This window comes from Gallus gallus, chromosome 2 (assembly GCF_016699485.2).
Source record: "Gallus gallus isolate bGalGal1 chromosome 2, bGalGal1.mat.broiler.GRCg7b, whole genome shotgun sequence".
NCBI lineage: Eukaryota > Metazoa > Chordata > Aves > Galliformes > Phasianidae > Gallus > Gallus gallus.
In genome coordinates, this window is record NC_052533.1 from 4840954 (window position 1) to 4866895 (window position 25942).

General features: G+C 46.2%; 1 protein-coding gene and 1 long non-coding RNA gene across 4 annotated transcripts in view; one reads left to right on the forward strand and one right to left on the reverse strand.

Moving 5' to 3' along the window:
* Nucleotides 1-1084: 1084 nt before the first annotated feature.
* Nucleotides 1085-9882, reverse strand: LOC121112363. The gene is made up of 2 exons (XR_005856568.2): nucleotides 9682-9882; nucleotides 1085-6826 (listed from the first exon to the last, which is right to left on the reverse strand). It is a non-coding gene; the product is annotated as an uncharacterized LOC121112363 (long non-coding RNA).
* Nucleotides 9883-9887: 5 nt separating this feature from the next.
* Nucleotides 9888-25942, forward strand: part of OXSR1 (oxidative stress responsive 1) — a 92089-nt gene continuing 76034 nt past the window's right edge. The window contains exons 1-2 of one of the 3 annotated variants that reach the window (XM_046931033.1): nucleotides 10100-10184; nucleotides 12684-12828. Coding sequence is in view for 1 of the 3 variants with exons in the window: in XM_418527.6 (XP_418527.1) it covers nucleotides 10115-10184 (70 nt within the window). In the remaining 2 variants the exon portion in view is untranslated. Of the gene's footprint in view, nucleotides 10185-12683; nucleotides 12829-24104; nucleotides 25224-25942 lie in introns of those variants that run through there. The other 2 variants (XM_418527.6, XM_046931035.1) reach the window with 2 other exon arrangements.

The following is a 25942-nucleotide window of genomic DNA, read 5'->3' on the forward strand; positions in this document are numbered from 1 at the left end:
GCGTAACAAGAGAATCTCATTCCTAGGCGTGCTGGAATCCCCTGACTTCCGATGTGACTTCGTGTCACTCAGCCCTTTGGATATTTTTGAGTAGTTCATGGTTTTTCCTGTGCTCAGTTAGGCGAGCTCGGGATGTCCAGCTGGGAGAGCTCTTTCTATCTGTCATTCCTCTTGTGCCAGAAGACGCTTCTATTTCATTCCTTGTTGCTTCCATGCAGGAATGTGGGTGCCATTTCCTTGTATTTACCTGGTGAAATTTAGCAACCTGTGCAAAATGTTCTCTAAGCTTCAGGGTTAGAGGGTGATGGATAGAGCATTGCTCCTCGATTGAGCAACTTCTGGTCTTTGTTACACGGACATGAAAAGAGTTGCTTTCTCATGATAGAAGCATTGCTTGGTCCAAAGGGCACATCTACTGGCAGAAAATTAGCATAGGGAAGAAAACATGCAGAAAAATAGCTGGGAAAATGATTATCCTGAAAACATATTTTAATAAGGCAATTAAAAGAAAAGAACACAGAGTTCATGTTACTGGAAAGTATGCTAATAAGAGTTCAAAAACCTCTGTCAAACCTGTTGGGGCTTTACTAAACAAGGAGACATTTGCTGTGCACAAATACTTTCCTGTAACTACTTTCGGTTCAGCTGATGCTCACCAGGATGTTGAGTTGACTTTGAATTTCTTGACTATCACTACCAAGCCCTGCCCAGCAGACCTGTTCATTTTGTAGCAAAACCTGCGGTCAGGAGAATGAATACTGTTGTATCCATTCTGGAGCTGCTCGGTAAATGTTTAATTGATCAAACCTCTAAGTGCTAAACAGTTCAAAAGTCTCATTAACAAACAGTGCATTTTTGCTCCCGCTGCAGAATCCAGCTTAGCAATGTGCTGTTCCCTCCGTCCATCTTTTGCAATAAAGCTGTCTGTGCAACTTCCACGGTTCCCAGACTGGCTTAGAAACATCAATAAGGCTGGAAAACACCTCTAAGATCATCTAATCCAACCATGAACCCATCACCACCATGCCCACCAACCATGTCTCACAGTGCCACAGGTTGGGTTTTGGTGGTGCTGGGCTGGAAATAGAGAACAAACACAGTCTGCATTGGCCATCAGACCCTTGTTGGATGTCTCCGTACAAAAGTACATGAAACTTTTTCCTCTTCCTGTTTAGCTCCTGCCTTCCCACTGCCCTCAGAGTGGGGACAGACGTGTGCGATGGCTGGGCCTGATGTGGTGGTGGTGGGATTTCTCCATACTGCACTTCCAAGCTCCTCTTCTCCGTGTGGGGTGACAGAGCCCTGGAATAGGCTGCCCAGACAGGTGGTGGGGTTCTCCTTCTCAAGAGATATTCAAGACCCACCTGGATGCTTTCCTGTGCGACCTACAGGAGGGAACTGCTTTAGCAAGGAGGCTGGATGAGATATTTCTATAGGTCGCTTCCAACCCTTACAAGTCTGTGATTCTGTGATTCTTAGCAGAGCTGTAGAGGGAGCACACAGGTGGCAGATGGCTGCTAGCACAGATTCTCTGTACGAACGTGCCAGGGTTTCCTCAACTGCCAAGTGTCCAGATTCTCCCCAGACCAGACAGGTTTTGTACTGCTCTCAGCCCTACCCATGCAGTCATGTGAAGGAAGAGAAAAGCAGTGCAGCAGGCTGAGTGCCAGTCTGAGGGGGAAAAGTTCAGTGGGTTTTGCTGACTCGTGCGGTGGGTGCTGCTTACAACGCTCTGCAGGGCAGGTGATGTGCCAGACAGTGAAGGACACAAGGAGAAGAACCCCTGCTCTAAGCCCAGCAAGTATATATAGGCTTTGTGGTATTAGTCTAATTGGGTTTGTTAATGAATTCAACCCCACGAGGTGATAAAATGGGTCTGTATCATAGAATCATAGAATATCCTGAGTTGGAAGGGACCCATGGGGATCAGTGAGTCCAATTCCTGGCTCCACACAGGACCACCATCCACTATTTAGGATACTAAAGTTAGGGAAAGTATGGGCTCACAGGAAATATGCTCAGGCAACTGTGGGCGTTACAATGAAGTGAACTTTCACAAACTTTTTGCAGCATTTTTCTGGCTCTAATCTTCAGCTCTGCTCGCCTTCTGTTTGTGTCAGCAGAACTAATTTAAGAGCCATGAGCCCTAAGGTGCTTAACTGCTTCTGTGCCAGCTTGTGGTCTGCCGCCTCAGAGACCAAAAGTACCATTCGGATGGGGAAAACTGGGTAAATGCTCTGAGAATCCGCATGCTGGTCCCTGTCCTTCCTAAGGCATGGAGAACCACGAGGAGTGCGTTACAGCAACGTCTTCCTAAGGGTTTGGGTATCTGTGTGACCGACTCAAAACTACTGAATGGGGGAAGGTTTAGTGTTGGGTTTTTGGCAGCACTTGGCAGATATTTCCAACCGGAATATATGTGGGGATGAGATTTAAATTGCTTGGAGTTGAGGCCTAAGACAGCCATTGGCCTTAAAATGTCACCATCTCAGCGTCTCTGAAACCTTGCATGGGTATTAAAAATACATCATTTTTTCAACATCATTAAAGGGCTTTTCAGATTTAGAAAGAAAGAAAGGAAGGAAGTATCATGGTTTTTTACTCTAAAAATGATTATACCCCGTATTTCCTGACAGTTCCTTGGTGACTTAACCTCTCAGCACCGCGGCTGGCATCTGGTTAGCTGCATTGTTTTATCGAGCGTTGGGAATGGAAGCTCTTAAGATTTTCTCTTCAAGCGCTCAGAAATGTTGCCTAATCAGCATGCTGCTCTTGGCAGACGGGTTTTTCTTCAGCTCCAAGACATGCATATTGATCAGTCATTTACTTTTGTTACCTAGCATCCTTGTCATCGATTTTAATTGTTCGCTATTGAAGATGAAGCATTCAGCACACGTAGGACTGCCAGCTCTGAAATCTTGCTTTCTGCACCTTTTGCCAGACGGTGCACGCAGCTAAGCCCTTAGGAGCAGCGAGTCTCTCTCTCAGCTAGCAATCTGCGCAAATTATGCAGCAATTTTTCTCTATTAAATCAATTTCTGATTGTCTGTGACAGCTTTCCCTGCTGCATGATTTCACACTTGAGCAGTTTGTTTCTGAGGTGCCATGTGGGTTTTTTTTTTCCAAGGGGTGCTGGTGGTACATTTAATGCGCAGATATGTTGCTTATGCCTTCCCAGTCCCCTTTTCCTACTTACACAGTTAGTGCAGATTCAGATGGCTGCTAAAGGAAGGATTCCCAGTGAGCCTCCCTGTCTGATTGTCTGTTCTCTGGGGAGGTTTGAGTGCTCTCCTACTTCCTCATTATTGGGGCATCAACATTCTCAGCCATCAGCTCCCACATTCTTGGAGATCCAAACAAACCTCAGCAAGAGCATGCAACAGCAGAACGGCCTTGGCTTTTAGATCTGCCTTCAGTGCTTCTTGTGGCTCTTCTGGCTCCTTGTCAGCCCACACGGCTTCTCCTGGGCTGTTCCTTAAGACTTCTCCTGCTACGGCAGTGGAACAGTTTCTCTAAGACAAAAATTCAGCTTGATCCTCTGTCTGACAGAAAGATGAATCTTCCTGTCCCCACGGTGCAACATAACAAAACAGAGAGCTTGTGTGATTCATTAATTCTTCTTCCTGCAAAATAACTTCTGAGATTGTTCCTACATTTTAAAAACATTCCTCCACTCTCAGAGAGCTTTCATTATAATTATTTCCTGAAGGCTCAGTATGTAAGGACAGTGGTCTCCTCCTACTGATTCTTTGATTTGAGGTTTTCCTTGACTTCAGATACACAAAAAGTGATCCTATTTTTGGCAGCCTGCAGTCAGTGGCATAGGAATTCATGAGTAGGGAGGAAAGGATGTAAACTATTCAAATAGACTTTTTTTTTTTTCAGATGAGATCTCTTTGCATACCTATCATCATAGTAATAAACTCTGAGTCACTGTTACACTGAACTATTAAACTATTATAAGCAAGTCATGTCATTAGAATCTGTTAATGTGAACCACTAACCTTGCTTGGCCTCAGTGTAGCTGGATTCAGGAAGATACTGTCCATTTGTAAGGGTAAGAACCATATTCCCTCACACATCTTATTTCCCAATGGCAAAAAATAAATGAAATCTTATTCCACTCTGTCTTTCTATTTCTAGGATTTCTCTTCTCACTTCCTTCTAAGTTAATTCATCTAGCTTCACTGTAATGTCACAAAAGATGTTCTCTTTTACTTCTTCAAAGTTTTCCAGCTGTAAATGGGGCAGATTGGGTCTGAGCGCTCCCAGCTGCCAGCCTATCTATACAGTATGATGCAGGTTTTCACCTGAAAGCAGCTGTGTCTCCTCCCAAGGGCTGCTTGCTTTGTTCAGCCCTGCCACGACCAGCCCTCAGGAGGAGATGTAAGTACCTAGGGATGTTCAGGGCTTATTTGCTGCAACAGCAAGTGGCAAGCAGAAGAGCTGGCATTGTTGAGTACTTTTCTAGAAGACTTCTGTTGAATAATAAAATGTCTGAAATGGTCTTAAATATAGGCACACCTGCAAGGATTTATGCAATGGAACCATCAATCTTCAGCCTCTCTTCATGAATCTCAAAAGAGGAGTCAGCCCAGGTGTGCCCCTTGTACATCAGGGTCTGGCTGCCTGCTTCAGGTTTATTTTGCACCTCCAGCGAAGAGGAGAAAAGCTCTGAAACACGGTCTCAATCCCTCCGTCCTGATCAACTGTTTAGAAAAGGTTTTATGGTAGAGATTTACCCTCCCCGGAAAAGGCCTGTGGGAAAATCACTCTGTCCTTACATGCTGTTCAACAAGACAGCTGGATTCCTAGGGTTTAAGGAGGTAATGGGCAAGTGCTATCTTTCATCTGCTTCTTTAAAGACAAAGTACTATTGTAAGCCAGAACAGAGCAAGAGATGATTATTAAATTGTTGTATGTGGCAATCAAGATCCTGTTGTAATTATTTAAGCCTAGAATCAATTTTATATTAGATGTAAAGGAGGCAGCAAAGCTATAATTTGTTAGCAAGAGGGTTAATTGACTCTTGACTTGTATACTAAAAATAAAACTCATAAATGTTGAAAAAAAAGAGAAAGAAGGAAAAACCTGCCTTGGTCCAAAGCTCTTTGCTTGTTTCCTAATGTTAAAACTCAGGGGGTCATTTTTCAGCAGAGGAAGTGAGAGAACAGTGCACTTTCTGCTGAGAGGCAGTTGGGATGGGATAAGAAATATGTTTGCAGAGCAAAACGTGGTTTCAGTACACACAGTGTGAGAACCAGAATTTACCTGTCAAAACCGGGCCTTCAGCTACTTGACTTCAAAGTGACCTCGAAGGTGAGTTTGCAGTGACTGAGCACACAGCAGTGAATGATGGGGCGGAGATACCTGCTCTAACACAGGATCGTTTATGGAAACCTGCTGGTGTGGTTCATACTGGCATCTGGCTCTTGTTTTGAAAACAACTACTATAAAAGCTTGCTCCAACAGAAGATTTTTAAACCACTATTCCTTGTCCCACTGCACGATCCTTGGCAAAAATGCCTTGAAAAATACTTTGGAGATAAGTACGTGCTTGTATTTGTTAGCTAGAAGGAAAAGTGCCATGTTTTTTATTAAATAATCAGCTGCTATTGATAGAGTAAGATTCCCTCAATAGACCTGAAAGTATTTCCATGAAGAAAGAATAGCAGGCAAATGTTGTAGTGCACCAGGGCCAGAGATTCTGTTTGCCAACACACACTTGCACTATTCTGAATGTAATAAAACAGGCATTGTTGAGTTCCCTCTTGCTTTAGTAAGCTGTGCCCGTACCAAGCCGTTCAATAAGCACATTAACTGCTTTTGTTTGTAGGAATCACGGTGCCTAATGCACACTCACTTACAAACAGCCGTCTATGATGCCTTAAAAAACCTTTACATAGATATGTGGCAGTGAGTGGTGTGGCCCCACACACAACAGAGCTGTAGCCCTCAATGCCTCTGCATGACTGTTCTGAAAGAGCAATTCCAAGTTCAGCTGACCCAAGAAACAAATCTGAGAGCCTACATGAATAGTAAGATGAAATATGCAATGCCTCGATGAGCAAACTGCAATGTAGACTAGTTTTCTGTAACCCAGGTGCAATGGAAGTTTATTTATGGTCACACTTAGGATGATGATAAAATGTATTACCAACTGTTAAGCGTTTTACAGGTACTAAAACCAGTAACTTCTGCACACTGAATGTTAGAATCACCATCCTATGCATTGAGCATCAGTTTTACGATAGCCAATATTATCCGAATGGAAAAAAAGACAAAGGGCTGGATAGTGCCAGCAAGTTTCATGGAAACAATAAGTAATTGGCCCACAAAGGCAGGAAACCATGTGCCGTGTGAGAATGAGAGCTTTTTGTGTGGATGTGTGTGTGTGTGCCTGCCTGTTCTGGCCACCTCTGAGGGCACTGAGCCAGGCAATGGGGAACAGGAGCCCTGGGGACATCAGTGCGATGCGGGTGTCAGAAGAAAGCCTTTCCTCAGCTGTGGAATCAATGAGAGGTGGGGACTGCCCGGTCTAATCATTGTAGTGTTTTATTTAAAATAAGAACTACAGGAAACCCAGGTCTGAGACCTTCCCTTGGACTGCAGCCTTCTTACCTGAAAGAAGCCTGGAATTTTTTCACTTCTCAGCCTCTCTCAAAGCCAGGTACGGAGCAGAGGTGGATACACAGGAAACTGCTTTTCCACGTCAGATTTCTGCTAAAATTTCTTGTTATTTTAACAAACCACTCGATTCAGCAGTACCACTTCGCAGGCTGTTTTATAAATAGAGATGTTTCCTCTGCCCTGAAGAGCTTGCAACCTACATGAGACAGACAAAATACAGCAAATCAGTAAAAGTGGGATGAGCAGAATGCTAATGATGACACAGGAAAAGGTGCTGCTTGAAGGTGTAAAGCGGGCGAGGGATTAAGATCTTCACAAGACAGCTCCCTTTTTCTCTTCTTTCATCAGACTGACATTGCAACAGCCTGGCTGGATGAATGAATGAATGAATGAATGAATGCAACGCCTTGACTTTTGAACAGTCCAAAACGGCCATTTAAGATTTCATTAAATGCTCGTTTAAAAACAAACACAACATCTAGATTCTACGTGAATGGGAGGCTTTGGATTAAAAACATAGAAGTGCAGAGAAGAGAAATTAAACCACACCATTTGTATACGCTCCTATGGCCACTGGTGGTCTTGTCAGCACGCATTTGAGACTTTAGTTTTGATCAACGCCTGTGTTAATTCAGAAAGAACAGGGTTCGTTGTGGGCCTAATCCTTTGCCATTGATCTAATTCAACAGGAGTTTCAGCGACGCCTTCGGGGAAGAATTTTCTGCATAGAATAAGAGATTTCAGTGTCTGATTCTGACTCTGCATTAACACTGTGGTAAAATCAGGCATATGTATGATTGTGGTTATAAAAGCTTAAAGCATGTGCTTAAATACTTTCAGGATCGGGGCCTCTGTCGTTTTTTGTGGTTGATGCCTGGCTGAGATCCCTTTTTAACATGCTGTTGCTATCAGAAATACGACGCTGGCCACATGAGTGCATGCTCCAGGGTAAAACTGACTTTTAATTGCCTCAAAAACTGCTTTTATAACATAGTTAAGAGATCACAGAGACCGTTCTGAACAGTAATTAAAGCATATTTAGCAAATACAAAATACTGCTTGGCTGGGGAACGTTTAACACAGTCAAGAAGGAATAATGAACAGCTTTTAAGCTGCAAGCTCTGCCTTATGGACAGAGACCATCTTTGTTCAGTGTCTGCACAACTGCACCGAGATGGGACTGTGAGCCTCTTGCCTCTGTAGGACAAAAAATGACCAGAAGGAAAGAGACAGTGTCCTGTGTGAGGTAGCACAACTGAAAGTACTGAAGTCACACCATGCATTTGGCAGGGCGCTGCGGCCTTCCACAAAGGCTGGTTCATCAGAGGCATCTCAGGAATGTGTCCCAATCAGCTAAAAATATGTATAACTGATGTTCCTTGTCTTGCAGCAGTGTATGCTACCAAGCTATAAGAGTCATAGAATCATAGAAGTATAGAATGGCCTGGGTTGAAAGGGACCACAGTCCTCATCTAGTTTCAACCCCCTGCTATGTGCAGGGTCACCAACCAGCAGACCAGGCTGCCCAGAGCCACATCCAGCCTGGCCTTGAATGCCTCCAGGGATGGGGCATCCACAACCTCCATGGGCAACCTGTTCAGTGCATCACCACCCTCTGAGTGAAAAACTTCCTTCTAATATCCTAACCTAGACAAGTTCTATATCTTAGCAGATTCACCTGATGACTTCTGATATCGCTGGTGATAGCAAGAAATGCATTGTTCTTATTATTTTCTGTATTTTATGTCAGCTGTAGACAGCAGCCTATGTGGGTTCACGGTACCAGTTGGCCTCACATTCTTCTTCCTTCTAATTTTTGTTTTCTTAACTGAATGCGTCCAGACCTACATTGCTCCAGTGATGGACTTGTGTGCCATCAACTCCTGGATGAGGGTGTTGGACATTTTGCTGAATATTGACATTCCGTGAAGCATGTAGAAGTATCAGGCAGCTGGGAAACTATAATAGCTCATCTTCAAGTGCAGAGAGGGGAAAACCAGATCTTGTGAACCCTCCATACCCATCCTAATCCCAGGCCCTATTTTTAAATGAGGAATGTAGATCAAATCCAGGCAAGGCCGTGCTGTTGCCGTCCTTCAGTATAGACTGGATCTTATTAAGAGGAAGATATTGGGATGGAGTGCACCCTCAGCAAGTTTGCTGATGACACCAAGCTGAGTAATGCCGCTGACACAACAGAAGGAAGGGATGCTCAGAGGGTGGGAGTGCCTCTGCTGTGAAGGAGGGCTGAGGGAGCTGCGGGTGGTCAGCTTGGAGAAGCTCTGGGGAGACCTCACTGAGCCCTTCTGGTACTTAAAGGGAGGTTAGAAACAGGAGAAGGACCGACTTTTTACATAGCTTGGTAGTGATAGGACAAGGGGGAATGGCTTTTAATTAAAAGAGGGGATATTTAGATGAGATGTTAGGAAGAAATCTTTCACTAAGAGGGCTGTGAGGCCCCAGCACTGCTTCCCACAGAAATTTTGGGTGCCCCATCCCTGGAGATGGTCAAGACAGGGCTGGATGGAGCCCCGGGCAGCCTGATCTGGTGGGCGGTGTCCCTGCCCACAGCAGAAGGTTGGGCCTAGATGATCTTTAAGGTCTCTTCCAACCTAAGCCATTCTATGATTCTACATGCCGCTGAAATGCAGCACATAGCAGGCTATCAAAAACCGGCACTGATGCGATATCCTCCTCCAAACACAAAGAAGCGATGTCCCCCGCCTATCAGGGGGACTTCTGGCACACAGTGGCTGTGTCCTGGAAGGCACCTCCCAGACCCCACCCTGACGAGAACCCTTCACGGCAGCGCCCGGCCGCCCTTCCCACCACCCGCAGGCCCCTCGGGCGCAGGGACCCTGGAGCAGGACATGAGGTGACTGACAGTCCCTCCGCCAATAGGAGCTGCGGGTTCGGCAGCCGCTAGCCAATCGCTGCCCGAAGTGGATTTCAAGCAGCCAACCCCTCCCGCCTCTCTCCTGACGGAGGGGAAGGCGCTGGCGGCCGCCATCTTGTGTGTGGCATCCCCGCCCTTCCCTTTCTCCTCTTTACCGAGCCTTTCTCCACGTCCCGCTCTCGGCACCCCCCTTCAACTCTCCATCTCCGAATAGCGGCGGTGTGAGAGAGCGATGGCAACGCGCCCTACGCTCTCGCTAACCTTCGGGGAAGGCGGAGAGGTGCCGCGCTCAAGATGGCGCCGGGCGGCGCCCCACAGGCGCTGAGGGCGGGCGCGCGTGGCGGCGGGCGCTGGTGACGTCAGCGCGCTCTGGGCATGGGCAGGTGGAGGGAGCAGGCAAAGTTTGGCCGGCGGTAGCGGCAGGCGGCGGTGGAGGAGGAGGTGGTGGGGCTGAAGGAGCCGTTGTCGGCAGCGTTTGATTCAGGGTCGGATTCGGAGCGACCGGGTCGCGCGGGGCAGCGCAGCGCTTCTCTGCTCGTGTGGGGCCTCCCCCCCTGAGGGCGGGCGGGCCGCGGGCACGGCGCGGCCATGGCCGAGGAGCCCAGCGCGCTGCCCTGGTCCATCAACAAGGATGACTACGAGCTGCAGGAGGTCATCGGTGAGCGGAACGGGGCCTGGAGCGGGGCCTTGGCTGTGCGTGATGGCTGTGGGAGGCGTTAGGGGGCCGCCCACCTCGGGGAGAGGTGGGAGCGTCCCGCTGAGGGGCTGTGGGGTTCTCCGTTGCTCTCGGGGGGCGGTTTGTCACCGTACTTCCCTCAGAGTGTGTGACCCCCCCCTCCTCCACACACACACACGCACACCGGGAGCGGTGTGAGAGGAACAGCCTCTGAGGAGCGGTGTGAGAGGAGCTGCAACTCCCTCCTCCTTTCCCCCCCCCCTTTCCCCCCCCTTTCTGTGCTTGTGGTGGTGCTTCTTGGGGGGGGGGGCTCTTCTGAGGGCTGCCCCTGTGCTGTGTGGGATGTGTGTGTGTGTGGGGCTGTGCCCCCATCCCAGGCTGTGTAGCTGTGTGTGTGTTGGGGAGGTCTGCATGCTGCCTCTGTCTCTATTGGAGGGTGTGTAGGGATCTACATCTCTCCAAAAGGAAAAGCATTGGGTGTGTGGGGCTGCTCCCTCCCTCAGCAGAAGTGTGGGGTAGAGGCTGGAGTTCATTTCTTTAATTGCAGCCAATTCTGCCTCCTTTCCCCCTGGAGGGGGGTGTGTGTGTTTGGCCATCCCTATGCCCTGGTGAGCAGTGGCAGAGTGGGACAGGGGCTGTAGAGCTACCCGGGCTCTTTTACCTCTCCATCACCTCCCCACATGGGATGTGGTGGGTGTGAAGGTGTCCTTACAACGAGCTCCACAACCAGCCTGAGATCTCCCACCCTGGAGCAGCTCCATTCATTTTGGGGAATGGTTCCTCCCCGTGTGGCACTCACAGCTATATGTAACTCTGGTCTGTTTAGGGGTTGAGGGATTTTCGATCTGTTTGGGGGGATTTTCTCAGTTCTACCATTGAGCCTTTCATCCTGACGTTTTGCTGCCGTTGTGAATTTTCATTCATTGTCCTCTCAGCTTGAGGCCCCAGCCCTCGCTCTCTTTCAAATGATTTTATTTTTTCACTCTCTTCAACTTCAAACTGTGTGGTTACCCGAGGCTTCTGGCTGGACTGGTGCATTGGCTGTCTCATCCATTTTGTTGGGGTGTGTGTTTGAGGGATACGTGGCTTTAGGGTGAATACATGACATGTGTGAGGTGGTGCTGCAGGTGACTGTAAGGTCAGTGCGTCTCGTGTTGCTCTCCCAAGGCAGGAAATAAAGCAGGAGCAGGGCAGGACAGGCTCCTGCCCAAAGGCTTTTAGGAAGGAGGTTAATTTTTAGTGTGATCTTTGTGGAGTGGTTTTATTTGAAGTTTATAGATGAAGTAACACTGTCGTGCCTAGGTCTTCCATCCCTGCCTAACAAGGAGACTTACTTTCTGTTAACAAGGGTGGGAGAGTTTGGGAAAATGTTGTTTTGAGAGATTAAATTCTTGGCATTGTTTAAAAGTAGGAAGGAACTAAAGCTATGGAGATGGGGGGGGGGAAATCCTTCTGGAAATCCCTGTTGCTCTGTGGGATCAGGCTTTGTCCTCTCCCTTCGTGCAATGGGAACAGCAGCACTTTAGAAAGGAGACAAGCTCCCTATAAAGGAAAGCGTAATCTGGCAGCTCAGCCCCTTAAACCTCCTTTGGAAAATGCACCCTGGGGAGGATGATGCTCATCCGCTTGAAGGAGTGAGAGATGAAGGTGCTGGGAGAGAGAGGAGAATGCCCTGTGGGGAAGGGAGCGGGATGGGTGCCTGCGAAGGGATGTACACAGATGGCACCGAGTGAGGATTCAGGTTGGAGTGCCCAGTGCTGGGAGCAGGAGGACAGTGCCTCTTTGTAACTATAGGTGGAAACAAAGAGGGCTGTGAATGTTCTGCTCTTAGAACCTGCTGCTGGAGACTCACATCCTACAGCCTGAAAATATCAGGAGGAGGACATAGCTGTGTGGTAGCCTTGCAGTCACTGACTGAATTCGGGGAGGAATTGGGAAGGAAGCATTTCACTTTTTCTGTGCCTTTCCCTGTCCTTCTGTGAGCTGAGTTTCTGGATGTCATCTGCTCATTGAAGGATTGTGTTGGCATTCCGGAGTGGGATGGAGTGTACACTGAAATGTGTATATTGCAAACATATGGTTTCTCTTTTTAACTTTACCGTCCCCACCCCCTTACTCACTTCAAACATTGGTGTGTCTGCCAGCGGCTGGGATGGAGATGTGACGCAAGTTTCCTAGCACGTGTGTGATTTGTGGGACAAAATGTCACTGTGTTAACTGTGCTGGACTGCTTTGCTGTCCGCTTTGGGTCCCCTGTGGGCCTCTGGGGGGGGAGGGAGGGTTGAGCTCTCTTTACTTCTGTGAAGCTGTAAAAGTCTTTCAGCAGGGAACAAAGAGACAACCTGGTATGGAAAGGAGCGAATCTTGCACTGGTGCTTCGAAAAGCTTTCTGCCTCAGAAAAAGGGAAATCCATGTGTAGTCTCATTCCTGTGCTGGTTTTGCCTGAAAACAGTAATGTGTGGCTTTCATTTACCATGCAGGGCTCTGTACTGCTTCAGTGCAGGAATTGAGAGAGCACGTTTTCCAGCAGCAAAGAGAACTTCTGTAAAACTGCCCTCCTGATTCTGGCTAATAAAAAAATAAAAGGATTAGTCAGCAGTGGAGGTGACTCATGCCAATATAAAGGTATGGATTAATGTCTGCATTTATTACGTTTGGTTAGTGTTAGTAACTGCTGAGTAGCTTCCCTTAGGCTTAAATAACTTGCGTTCCGTTGGATGGAGGAACCTTGCTCAGGATCAGAGCCCAGCTTTCCTTTCCAAAAACGATAAAATGGAGATGAGGGGAGAGAAGACAAATTGCAAAGCATTTCCATGCAGTGTGCCCGCAGAGCAACAATAACGTTTGCAGGTGAATACAGCCTCGAGAAATGCCTGGATTTTTATCTTAAAAAAGCAAACGCTGCCTGCTTGGTGGCTGTGAAGGTGGTCTTCCCGATGCCAACTGCATACAAATCACAGCAGCCCTCTGCGTGAAGCCTGAAAAAAATGAGAGCTCCTGCTGCTCGTGCTGCATGCTGCACACACAGGTTCCCTTGCATCTCACTATTCCTGTTGGAAAAGCTGGTAGCGACAGTGAAGTCGATTGGAATTGGGTCATTTGCTTTTTGCTACTTTTTGGGGCCGATAAGAGCTGCGCTGGCCGTGGCCGTTTGATTTAGGAGCATCCCCTTTACTCCAAGCAGCCTGTGCCAGAAACAGAAGATAAATGAGCAGTGGGAATTCTCCCTTGCTCTGTTCCTGTGCCCTTTTCCCCCCGACAGATTCCTTCGCAGCTATGAGGATGACACAGGCCGGGCGAACAGATGTGGTGGGAGTTCCTTTTCCCCTCAGAAATCAAGCTGAAATTGAAAATTGAAATGGAGATTTACTCAATGATTAGGTTTTTTAATGACTGCGGTTTGTGTAGCTTTAGCATTGGGTTTTGGCTGTGAGCAGCACGGTGATCTTTTGGAATTTGATATTTGGACTTCCAGCCAGGATTTCCCCAACCACACTTATGAGCAATCGTATGTCTGCATGGGAACGGCCTTCTTTTACAGCTGTGTAGAAACTTTCTGAGAACTAAGATTTCTGCTTCCCCAAATTTTACTGGAATATCTCTGGTCACCCGTCTTATGCCTGCCTGGTTCTCCTGTCTTGAATGTTCACAGCTGCTGAAAGAAGAGCTCACCAGGTGTGGCTGATGCCTTGGTGTGGGATGCCTGGAGTGCAAAGGGAGCTGTTTGTCCGGTGATAACTTTGTACCTTTCTATTTTAAGGCAGTGTTGATTTCCACTCACGAGCCCTCCTTACTACTTGCAGCCAGTTTTGCGTGCCTGTTTTACACCCATTCAAGAAAAAACATTACACTCTGTAAAATACAACTGCTTGAGAACTAAATGGAGCATTTAGACTTCAGTCTTCGTGCCATATGTTTTGTTTTAGCATTTCCTCATTGGTTCCCATTCCTCCCTCTGAGCACAACCAGCCAAATTGATTCCTACATCATATTCCCAGTATTCAGGCTGCTTGCTCTGCATGCTCTTCATCAACTTTTTCCATGTAAAGGTGGTCAAAAGGCCGCCTTGTTGTTTGGGCACTCGCATGGGTGATACCACAGTTCCTCAGGCATCTTATGGTTCTTCCCGAGTGACTCCACAACCAGGCTGCTCTACATCCACACTGCCTTTCCTTTGGATGCTTGATGTGTCTCTTTTCTTTAAGACCTTTGCCATTGCTTCCAGAGCAGGGCTAAATTGAATCATTCTCTCAGGAAGCAAAAACAAACGGCGTTTAGTTGTGCATGTGTCTTTTGTTTGGTGTTTCTGTTGTTTGCTCTCTGGTAGGAAGAGGGATAAAATGCACAGGGAAGCAGATTGAGGGCACAAAAGACAAGCACAAGCTGTGGTGAAAGAGGCTGGCTGGGAAGAGCACAGCATTATTATTGAGGCAGCCAGTCCTGCTGATCTGAGGGGAGGGCAGAGGCAGATCTTGCTGCTTTCAGCTATTCTGGGATGCTAAGGAAAAAAAGACATAGAAGGAATTAGTTCACACTTTACCATGGCTGCTTTCTCTGTGGCTGTTGCTTCCAGTGCTGCAACAATTCTGGACCAATTAAGGCTTAACACTTGGATTTCTCAAAAAAGCCATTAAGATGGCTTCAGTTTAACTCAGATGTCTTGGCTAGTGCCAGGAAACTTGCATGTGCTGGGCTCCTGAGCACACCTAAGAGCTGCATATGCTGGCTGACAAATGCGTGCCCTAGAGGCTCGTTCCTTCTGCAACTGCTGAAACCTTGGCGAGAATCAACTCTCCACAAATGTTGGTCTGTTTAAGCTTGGCAGTATCTATTTTATTATCGAGCATTAGCAGCTTGTCCATTGAGATGCAATCCTTTAAAGCTGGAGTTATTTAAAGTGATGGGCAGTAACACTGGTTCTTCTTGCTATTTGTATTAGCAAATTACTAAAAACTGCATTTTAGTCAGATTTCCTTGGAAGAATTCTCTTAAGATGAATATCTATTGTAAGTCTCCGGAGTAGTAGTACATTTAGCTGTGGAAATGCTGATGGGGTGCTTGTGAACTGGGTGTTGTTAAACGTTCTTAATAGGAAGAGACAGACTTGAGAGCTTTGTGAGTATGGAAGAATAGCTGTGGACTGGAATTTGGTGTTAGAAAATTGTGAAATATCAGGATCCTGGGACTTTCCAGATAGGTAATAGGCTAAACTTGTGCTTGTTCCATTTGGAATCAAGCAGCTGAAATGCTGAGCTAAAAAACTCAGCTCTCAGAGCTGCAGCAGGTTCCCATGGCTTCACCTAAGGGAGCTCAGTTCTGTGTCTCTTTCTGGCAGTCATGCAGTGTGGTCTTGCAGGCAACAGGGTTGGTTCCCAGGCTGATGAGTGCTCCAGGCTCTTTACCAGGATCTCATCTACCCTGGTACATGAGGTATCTTCAGCATTTTCATCACTGACATGGATAGAGGGATGGAATGTACTCTCAGCAAGTTGGCTGATGCTATGAAGCTGGGAGGAGGGGCTGACACAGTGGAAGGCTGTGCTGCTGTTCAGTGAGACGTGGCCAGGCTGAGAGCTGGGTGGAGAGGAACCCCAGGAGGTTCAACAAGGGTAAGTGTAGAGTCCTACAGCTGGGGAGGAATAATCATACGCATCAGTACAGGCTGGGGGCTGACCTGCTGAAAGGAGCTCTGTGGAGAAGGTCCTGAGCGACCTGCTGGACAACAGTTTGGCCATGAGCCAGCAGTGTGCCCCTGTGGCCAAGAAGGCCAATGGGATCCTGGGGTGCATTACAGAGAGTGTGACCAGCAGGTTGAGGGATGTTCTTCCCCTGTGCTCTACTCTGATGAGGCCACATATACAGCAGTGCGTGCAGTTCTGGGATCCTCAGTTCAAGACAGACAGGGAACTGCTGGAAAGGGTGCAGCATAGGGCCACAAACATGATGAAGGCCTGGAGCTTCTCCCTTACGAGGAAAGGCTCAATGAGAGACCTGAGGCTGTTTGACCTGGGGAAGAAAAAGCTGAGGGGGATCTTATCATTGCTTATAAGTATGTAAAGGGTGAGAATCAAGAGGATGAGGTCTGGCTCTTTTTGGTGGTGCCCAGTGACAGGACAAGGGGTAATGGGCATAAAATAGAAGTTCCTTCTGAACACGAGGAAGAAATTGTTTGCTATGGGGGTGAAACAGGCTGTCCAGTGAGATTGTGGAGTCTCCTCTGGAGCAATTTCCAACCTGCCTGGATGCCTTCCTGTGTGATCTGCTGTAGGGAACTGCTGTAGCAGGGGCTTGGGGGATTTCCAGAGGTCCTTTCCAACCCCTACAATTCTGTGATTCTATGGGATGCCTCTGGTGTGCAAAGTCAAGTGTATGCTGATAGAGGGACTAGAGTTAGTATACCAAGTACTGTAACTATCGGTGTAGCTTCAGTGTTTTCCTCTCATGCACAAGTGCAAAGGAGGAGACCAACCTCAGCACTGGATCCTGCTAACTGGACAGAGGATCTGTTAGGTAGTCCGAGTGCAGCGTTTGCCTGCATGTGATTCACTGCACACACATTTTTTGCTTAACACAGTTTGGTTTTTTTTTTGCAAGGAAGAGAAATTCCAAACTGGGAAAAAAAAAATATGTGGTTATCGTCCTCTACCAAAGCAGTGTCTCCTTTAATTTGCTTTGCAAGGATTTCCTGGACCTCTTCAATTCTGCATACCCAGAAGTGTGCAGGGATGGCTGCCTTCAGCAAGGCTTCACAAATCCCATCTGTGAATGAAATGCAGAGTAAATCCAGAGCGCTGATTCACTTTTTCACCAGATCATCAAATTAGCTGAAACTTCCCTCCATACATCCATTAAAGTTTTATGCTGCATGCACTGCTTGCATGTGAAGCAACACACTGAATATCTTATAACTTGGTCAAATTAAAATGCATTTTTTTTCTGTAATACAGGAAAGCTCTTGTGAATGAGGTTTTAGTCTCTTGCCAGACTTAATTTTCTACCCCATCCGTTTTGTCTCAAGAGCTGCTGGGTTGGTTGGATAGGAAGGAGGGAGAAGAGAAGGGGGGAAAAATTATTTCTCTTCTGAAACTGGCTTGTGCTTAACTGATTTTATAGGGTTCTCCCAAATGAGTATTTCCTTCAGGCAGGAAATGAGCCGATGCAAATTCATGCAGGAGAGAAGAGGTCTGAACAGCTGTAAAAAGAAGTGCAAGTTGAAATACTTCAGTGATCATCTCGTACTGTAGTAAATTCTCTTTGGGTTTTGCCAGAATTTGTACTGCTTTACAGCCATGAGTGGTGATTTGAGCACAAACTCTCCTCTTTTTACTGCTAGCACCTTGCTATTAATAAAGCTGTGTGGGAGGAGGATGCTATGTTCATTTCCTTTCCATCCATCCACAGAACTGGGATTGAAACTGTGGAGTGAAATTCTGACTGTGGGTGCATCACAGAGTCTTCTGGTGGGAGGTGAGCGAGTTTATGGGGCTGTATATGCTCTGCTGGCACGTTGGGTGGCAGGCTTCTGTCTGAGGTCAAAGCTAATTGACAAATGTTGCAGTTTGTTAGAGGGGGGAGCATTGTCAGCTGGGAAAATGTTGTGAATATGGAATCCATTGAAACGTTTGTGGTCAGGATGTGAGATCGTTGCATCTTTGTGGTAATTCAGGATGCTTTTTGTATTGAGGTTTTTTTTCAAGCACTTTATGAGAGCTCCATAGTTACTGCTGGACAGGTTATGCACTCATATTTGATTTGGTTTCAGCTTTTAGCTTGATTTTGGTCTTCTGCGGATTGTAAATCTGTTTTCTCGGGATCTGGGGTTAATTCCAGCTCTCTGAAGACGACGCATTGAAAGTAGTGCGAAGAATAGTAGAAAATTATAGCATTTGGAAAGTGAGAGATCAAGCTAATGGCTGTGGAATGAGGGCACTTGCAGTCTTTTTCTGAAGAAAATGAGCTGGCTGTACTGACAGCTGAGACCTGTTGAGGTAAGGGGGGCAGTTTCATTTCTTCATTTCGGGTGGCCTCCAGCTCCAGGCAGGCAGCACAATTCTGGGTTATCTTGGTGACTGAAAACTCATAAATTGAAGGCGATGCTTCTTTTCGCAGAGTAAACACCTTTCCTGTGAAATCCCCAGGGATGGATTTCATTATGTCAAATTTTGAAACAAAAATAGAAAGCTCCTGTCATTTATTTTGCTGAGACAGAACTAGGAAGGACTCCCTGGGTCATGGAGTCCAGTTCCCTGCTATTGCAGATGCCAAATCGCATAATCCCTATGGCAAATTAATGAATGCTTGTGTTTGAAATGGTGCATGGGGGAATTATGGGCACACGTTCTATTAAACACTCAAATCTCCGTGTGACCCTGTTGGTGCTGGATAAAACAGCTGCTGAATGGATTCCCTATGACAGTGGGAAGGAACAATGCCTGGTCTTTTATAGCAGGCAGCTATAGCTTGGCTTTTTCCCTGTGCAGCTTTATTTACAGTCAGGCTGTACCAGCAAGGACACTGCCATTAAAAGCATAGGAGAGCCACAGCGTGTTGTCTCCAATCCTCAAGTGCCTCAGCTGCAAACATCATCTGATTTGGGATTCCTTGAATTCTCCCAGTGGAAATTGAATCTCTTGGAAACACACTGTATTTTCTGTCCTCACCTGTGGAAACTTTGCCTCCTAGGCTGCTTCTTTATGAATCTTTCTGCCTCTGACCTTGAGAGTTAATGCAGCAAGGCCATGAGTTCCACCCCTTTACTAAAGAGTATCACAGAGAATGCCAAGTGCTGTCTTATAAATACTTTGGTATTGACTTGCAGCAAACTTTACTTCTCTGAAGAGTGTCTTGAGCATGAACTGCTTTCCTGTTGAACAAGTCATCGATGGAAATCTTTGTTTGAACAGCTGAGAGGCTGATGGACTAGCAGCTTGAGCATATGTGTTTGTCCAGGTCCTGAGATTCTCATTACTGTTGGTTAAATAATGTAATTTCTAACCAGTGGGCTAATCTTGTGTGCTGAATGCACTAATAGAAGCAGAGAAGACTTATTAGATCAGATTCCCTGAAAAGAAAGGATAATAGCCTTCAAGAGAGGACATATCAGATACTTAAAAGCTTATTTACCTAAAATAGCCACTGTACTATCAAACATCTGCACTGTATGCAGACAGATTGTTCTGTTTAGTGGAATCCTGGCCAAATAAAATATCCTCTGCAGTTGACAATTAGAGTTGAGACAGAGTTCAGAGATAAAGGTTGGGAGGGAAGAAAGGAAAATGCTGGCTTGGCTACCGTACCAGTGCTGTGCTAGGAGCTGTGCTAATACCTGATGACAGCCAGCATGATATTTACATTGCTGCATATACCATAAAGACAACTGACAGTGATTAAAAGGGAAGGATCAACCTTCTCCAGTAATATTGCTGTGTTTGGAAATGAGATGTTTGAGCCTGCTTTCCATCGTCTAGAATTAACACTGCATAGCTGCAGTGCCCTTTAAATTAGCCAGAGTTGTTGGCACAAAATCAAATAAATATAATTTGTTTCAAACTGAAGATCTAATTTAGGCATGCTAATAGCATCTTAAGTAAATGTGGCAGGTCATGCAGGACTTGTGTAACTAACTGGCCCTGGGAGCTCAGTGTGGTTGCTGCCATGGGGAAGGAGTCCCAGAGGGCAGCTCCCCAAGTTGCCTGGGCTCTGGTTGTTTGCTGGTAGGGTCCCAGCCCTGCAGCCCCTCATTGTGTTGGGAGTGTTGCTGTCCATTTCTGGAGGTGGACTTGGGGTTAAAGCCTACTCGCTTAAGAATATGGTGGGGAGCTTTGGTGTGAATGCAGAGTGATTTGGGTGTCGTAGGGGCTGCAGGAGGTTGGGAGTACAGGCAACCCATCAGTGAAATCAAATAGCAGAGCGACTCGGGCAGTTTTGTCGGATACCTTGCTGTCATGGCCATCCTGTGCCTCGTCCTCCATCCCAGTCCTGGATTGCATTGCATTGACAGGCCAGCTGTCTTCCCAGACCTGTATACCTTGACTTAGTTTGGTAAGGATTCCCAACCTGAATGTTAGCCAAAGGTGAGTACACAGATGTTATACTTTGCTCAGGGCCTAAGATATTGAGAGACTTTCCAGAGAACCATGCTGTGTGGGTTGGGGTAGAAATTTCCATAAGACTCCTCTTCCTTTCTACAGGACCCTTGGCATCTATTTGTGCAGTAACAGTAGCAAACCTTCGCTATGCTTTAGAATTCAGACTCATACTGTGGGATTCAGTGGGGTCTTATAGCAATCTGTGTCAATTGCCAGTTGGTTGCTGATGGTTCTGAATACGATGTCAGACTTGATGCGAGCGATTGGATATAGGTTTGTATTCTTCCTTTTGAGCTTGAGAACTGCATTAAATTGCTGGACAACATCTGATGCTTCACTGCTGGGTGTTCCTGTGTGGATGGACCAGTGGAGGAGAAGCGTGCTTAAACAATGCTGGCAACACAACCTCATCTTCACTGGTTACCGTTGCCCTCCATGGTACACAGAGCATTGGTTGTCTTCAGAAAGACATTGTCTTACATGGACAGAAAGCTCTGAACACAGTGCTTGTTTTCCAGTGGTACTGTCAACAGCAAGAGCTCTCGAGATGGTGAATTACTCACTGTCAGCAAGTTCACATGCAGTTCAGATATTTTGGTTGTGTTTCTCGTAGCTGAGCTTGTGAAATCTGCTTCTCGTTTTCTGAAGTTCTTTGAACGTGCTGGACTGGCATTGGAGTATCAGTGGTCACCTGGAAGCTGCAGGTACTAACACGAGGAGATTAAGGGAAGATTCCTTTGGAGAACATCTAATTGAGTTTTAAAGAGAAATCATTTGTGTGAGTACTATTTGAAATAAGTGGCCTTGAAACTTGCACAGAATTGCAAACTACCTGAGCTCTACCAGGCTAAAATGACCAGAGGTCATTGCACAGAGATGTGCCTTAAATGAGAGATGCAATTTAAATGAAACAAACAATTTCTTACAAGTAATAACTGTGCTTCTTCCCATTCCTCTTGCCAATTTTTTTCATTAAAATGTCTAGACTGTAATTGTGAGACATGCTGGTGCAAAATAGAATTATTTGTACTTAAAACTTAATTCTGTACCCAGACGCATTGCCTCTCAGTTATCACCTGCTCTCAATTTGTGTTGTCCAGCACACGCCCTGTGCCTTAATGTCTGTGCAGTCACCTTTGACTTGAACCTAGCTAAATATTTGCAGCAATTGGCTGTGCTCAAAGTGAGACCAGAAGAGGAACAAATGTGCTGCACTCAGTGATGCGAGTTATGCTGTGCTGAGGGAGGGAGCTGTGACTTTTTGACCGCATGGAAATGCAAACTTTTAGAATCACTTTTCATTAGAAGAACTTCTCAACCTCTTTTCAAAGATTTTTTTCATGAGAAATATTGAAGGTAGCTGTGCTGGGATGCGTGCAATCAGTGAAGGTTGCTGTTTGTCCTCCCGGTATACACATTAATATTGGCATCCTCACAACTTCAATAAAATAAAAAAAAACACCCACCAAACCAGAAACAGACTTATGCTCTTTGTTACAATAGATAATTTACTTCTTCCTTTCAATGTATTAACTATTTCTTTCCTTTTTTTTGTTTGATATCTTTTCCCTTTAGCGTAGACCAAATACTGGAGTTGAAAACGGGTGCACCAAATTAAACCTGACCTCTTAGTGCCTCCATCAGGATTTTAAAAGAGGGGATTACCATTGAGTGCTGTGACTGTGCTGTCCTTCAGCTGATGGAGAGGGAAACATAAAGCCCTGGTTCTGCTCCGTATGGGAAATGCCTTCCACAGAGAATCTGTGATGGGATGGGTGGGATGGGGCATGAGCGGGGCTGTGCTGGTGCAGCGTGAGGAGCTGATTGGGGTAGGTGAATCTGTCCTCCCCAGTTACTGATGGGGAGCTCTGCTCATGCCAGAGACTTTGAGCTTTTTTGGGCTGTTTTAGCCAGGGACTGTTCTGCTGCTGCTTTAGATCCCTATGGGCTTTTTCAGGTAGGCGTGGGACAAAACCAGCTCAATTCTGCCTTCCTGGTGTTTGTAACAGTGATGTTCATATTTGGCTTGCTGTTTGGGTTTGCTCAGTGCTGTTCTAGAGGCACCTGGCCGCTTTCCTGCTGGTTCAGGACTTTATCTTCACTTATGGCATTGCTAACTTTGCAGCACTCTTCCTGCAGCACCGGGTGAGCAGATGACACTTCCCCATGCAACCGTTCTACTCGATGTGGGTGAGCACAGCTCATCATCCCCTCTGTGGCGGTTCTAGAATATGTCTGTGTCCCATTATGCACTCCCTTTGGTTTATTAATGCTATTTATAATTGTCAATGTGAATTAGATGATCCATTTTCTAGTAGGGATTTGATGCCTAATGGGGAAGTGGCTTGAAGGACTGTGGCCCCTTTCAAGGATCTTTTGTGCAGCATTACTTCTCATGGGTTTGTGCCAGGAAGATCTTTGACATCCAGTGGACTCTTGTACAGTCCTGCTTGGGGATTAAAGAGTATTCCCACCCCATACCAAGCTGGCTGCAAATTTGGGAGTAGGCTTTGTTGCCATCATTTTAGAAGAGTGTCGTTCTTGGAGAGACGACTCTTCTCTCACCAATAACTTCAAGTAAGATGGGAAAAATATAGGCAGAGCTTTGCCTTCACAGCAAATGGACCCAAAAATGCATGATCAGTCTGCATCTGAAATGTATGATCAGTCTGAATTTGCAGTCTGGTGTTTAGTGAGATCTGTATCTGCCCTGTGTTCTTGAGAGATGCTTAAGAAATCTCATTCCCAGTCTTGCAGCTTCTTGTTTTATTGCTGTATTGTCCCTGGAATGAGTAACCACAGAGCAGAGGTCCTGCAGTGATCTGGCGTGAGGCTGTGAAAGAGCTGAAACATCCCAAAATGTGGTTGCTGTTCCTGGGCTTGCACTGGCAGATGCGAATCCTCAGCCTTGGTGTTATAAGGCATTAAAATGTCCTCAGCTTTGGGCATCCTATCTAATGTGGAGTGAGGACCATTGGTGTCAGACCTTGAGACTTCAGTGTGTGTGTGCCATTCTATGTCTGGATGGTCTTGTTACAGATGTGTAGTCCCATATAAAGATATGAGCTAAAGTAAACTGTTGCTTTCTTATGCTGCTTTTGTAGCTAATCGTAAGCAGGCATGAAGTACATTGTTGGTTTGCATAGATCCAGTTTTTAATGATTGAATTTGAAAGCCAAAGGTTGGCTGCTTAGGCTGCTAAGGGTGGAAACATAGGGGGAAAAATAAGGTCTGTTTGGAGAGCACCACATAATCTCAGGGAAGGCCAACGTGTAGAACTGTGCTTTGATATCATCCCTATGATCTACGGGTTTGGGCAAAGGTTGAAGATTTCCTTCAGGATCCTGGTTAGAAAGAAAACTATGTGAACAGGTTTGCTGTGCTGAGAAATCACTGAGAGAAAAGGGCTCATCCAAGAGCTAGAATCACATAGAATCACTCATAGGGTACTCAGGAGACTTGATGGTAGGAGCAATGTGCTCTGCCTAGCCAGGGAGCCAGCTCAGCCTGATGGATAGCACTATATTTTTAGGCCTGGAGGCAACGTGGGTACAGCCACGTGTGCACAGCTTGTGTCGTGCTGCCTGGAGGTTGGCAGCACTGCCACTTAACCAGGGTCAATGTTTTGTTGTTCTAAAAACCTAAAAAGCATAAATCCTTGTGCTGTTTTTTTTTTTTCCAGTATTTCTCATGCAAGCTTCTTTTCTAGAAGAGCTTTTCAGAGTATATGTGGCTAGTTGCATTGCTTATGTGCTTTTGCAAATGGGAAGAGGAGCGTAGGCTTGTGTTGATCATACTGGAGGCATTCTGGGAACACAGAGACACAAGGAGTGGTGATTTCCTTGTGATAAGGTAGTATTAAATGCGTTGAGTCAAATGCATGCAAAAGCACTTCTGGTAAATATATCCTTAGCTCGCTCTTCATAAAAATAAGTTCCCAGATTCTGATGCACAGAGCAGAAAAGCTGTCAGCAGGAGCAATTTGTGGCAATTCCACAATGGTGGTCTTGAGCCCCTGTGTGGAGTAGGAAGGAAGTAGTGGGTAAAGTCTGTGCTTTCATCTGGTCTGGAAATGCTGTGTGTGACAAAGCAGACGTAAGAAAGAGGGTGCATTTGGAATTGTCCTCTTTGTATAGTTTCCAATTTTGTGCTGTGCACAGATAGCATTTCTTGTCCTGGAGCTCCTGGAGCCTGCAATGGAGTTGTGCTTGGTAATGGCTAGTGGGCTTTTGGTGATGTGCTTTATGGAGAAACTTAACTTTTTTTTAACCTGAAACTGGATACCTGGAGCCTAAAAGCTGTTGTTCCAGAGCTCTCTTGTAGCGAAGAGCTCTGTGTGCATTGCTCATGAGAGGAAAACCTGGGGGCACAATTATAACAGTGCCTGTGTCACGAGCAGCTTTCTGGCACTGCGCTCCAGCTGGCAGGGGATAGATTCCAGCTCTTGCTTAAAAATAGAGAGCTTGTATGCGTGCCAGGGAATGGCAAAAGGGGAGGGCAGGGTTATGCAGAGGTGTTCAGCTGAGCCTGATCTCATACTGAAGGAGGCTTGGGAACAAGGCTTGTGGGTAGGCAGGGAGATACTTAGAAGAGAAGATAAGGAGTAATGTTATTGGCTTCTGCTATCTAGTGGGGATCTGTAAAGGAAGTAACTCTTGAGGTGCCCAGTGAATATACAAGATGCAAGTTGTGAAGCTGGAAAGTCTGATTAGGTAGAATGACAAAAAGCTTTGGTATGGGTGGTCAGAGATGGAAGCAGCCAGAGACTGTGTAGTGCCTGTTGTTGGAGATGTTCTGAACCAGGCTGAATTTGCTGCTGAGGAACCTGGTCTGACTTGAAGTTCAGCTCTCTTTCCAGCAGAGCAGTAAACTGGAGACCTCCAGGGACTGCTTGCCTGGAGAGATGGTGGATTCCCCATCCCTGGAGACAAGGTCAGGCTGAAAGGGGTTCAGAGCAACTTGTTCGAGTTGTAGATGTCCCTTTTCGTTGTGGGGAAGTTGGACTGGATGACCTTTAAAGACCCTTCCAAATCAAACAACTCAATGATCCCTTCCCATAGCTTTCCAGTATGCTGAGTACTGTTTGTGGGTTGAAGTGTTGGGAGGCTGACAGAGATGAGAAAAGGGAATTTTGTGGTGATAAATGTAACTATCATTCATGTGACCCTGGAAGAATGTTTCCTCTATGGAAAGGGATTGATACCACATTAAGATTGAATATTGATGCTCCAAGGAAGATATTTGAGGCAGCTGTGTAAGCAGCTGAGTTTACCTTAAAGGGAGATCTTCCCATCTCCTGGAGTGTGGCATACAGTTTGTAATAGTGGGATGGATTGGACAATGATGTTTAGTGAGCGCTCTGTGTGGCTAATGTAAATCCCTATTGCACATGGTGGGGGATACTGTTCAACAGCCAGGATTTGATATTTGTCTTGTGATCGTTTGGCATGAGCGTTCCCATTGCTTAAGCTGATGTCTTTGCCAAAAGGATCTCTGGCTTCAATTTCACTCCTCTGGGAGGAAGCATCAGTGCAATTCATACCAGTCTTCCTGGAAGAGCTGCAGTGTCCTTATGAGGCTGCAAAGATGACACTTTCCTTTTAGTTCAGTTACCTTTGGAAACAAAGCGCATGCAAACAGCTGTGTGCAAG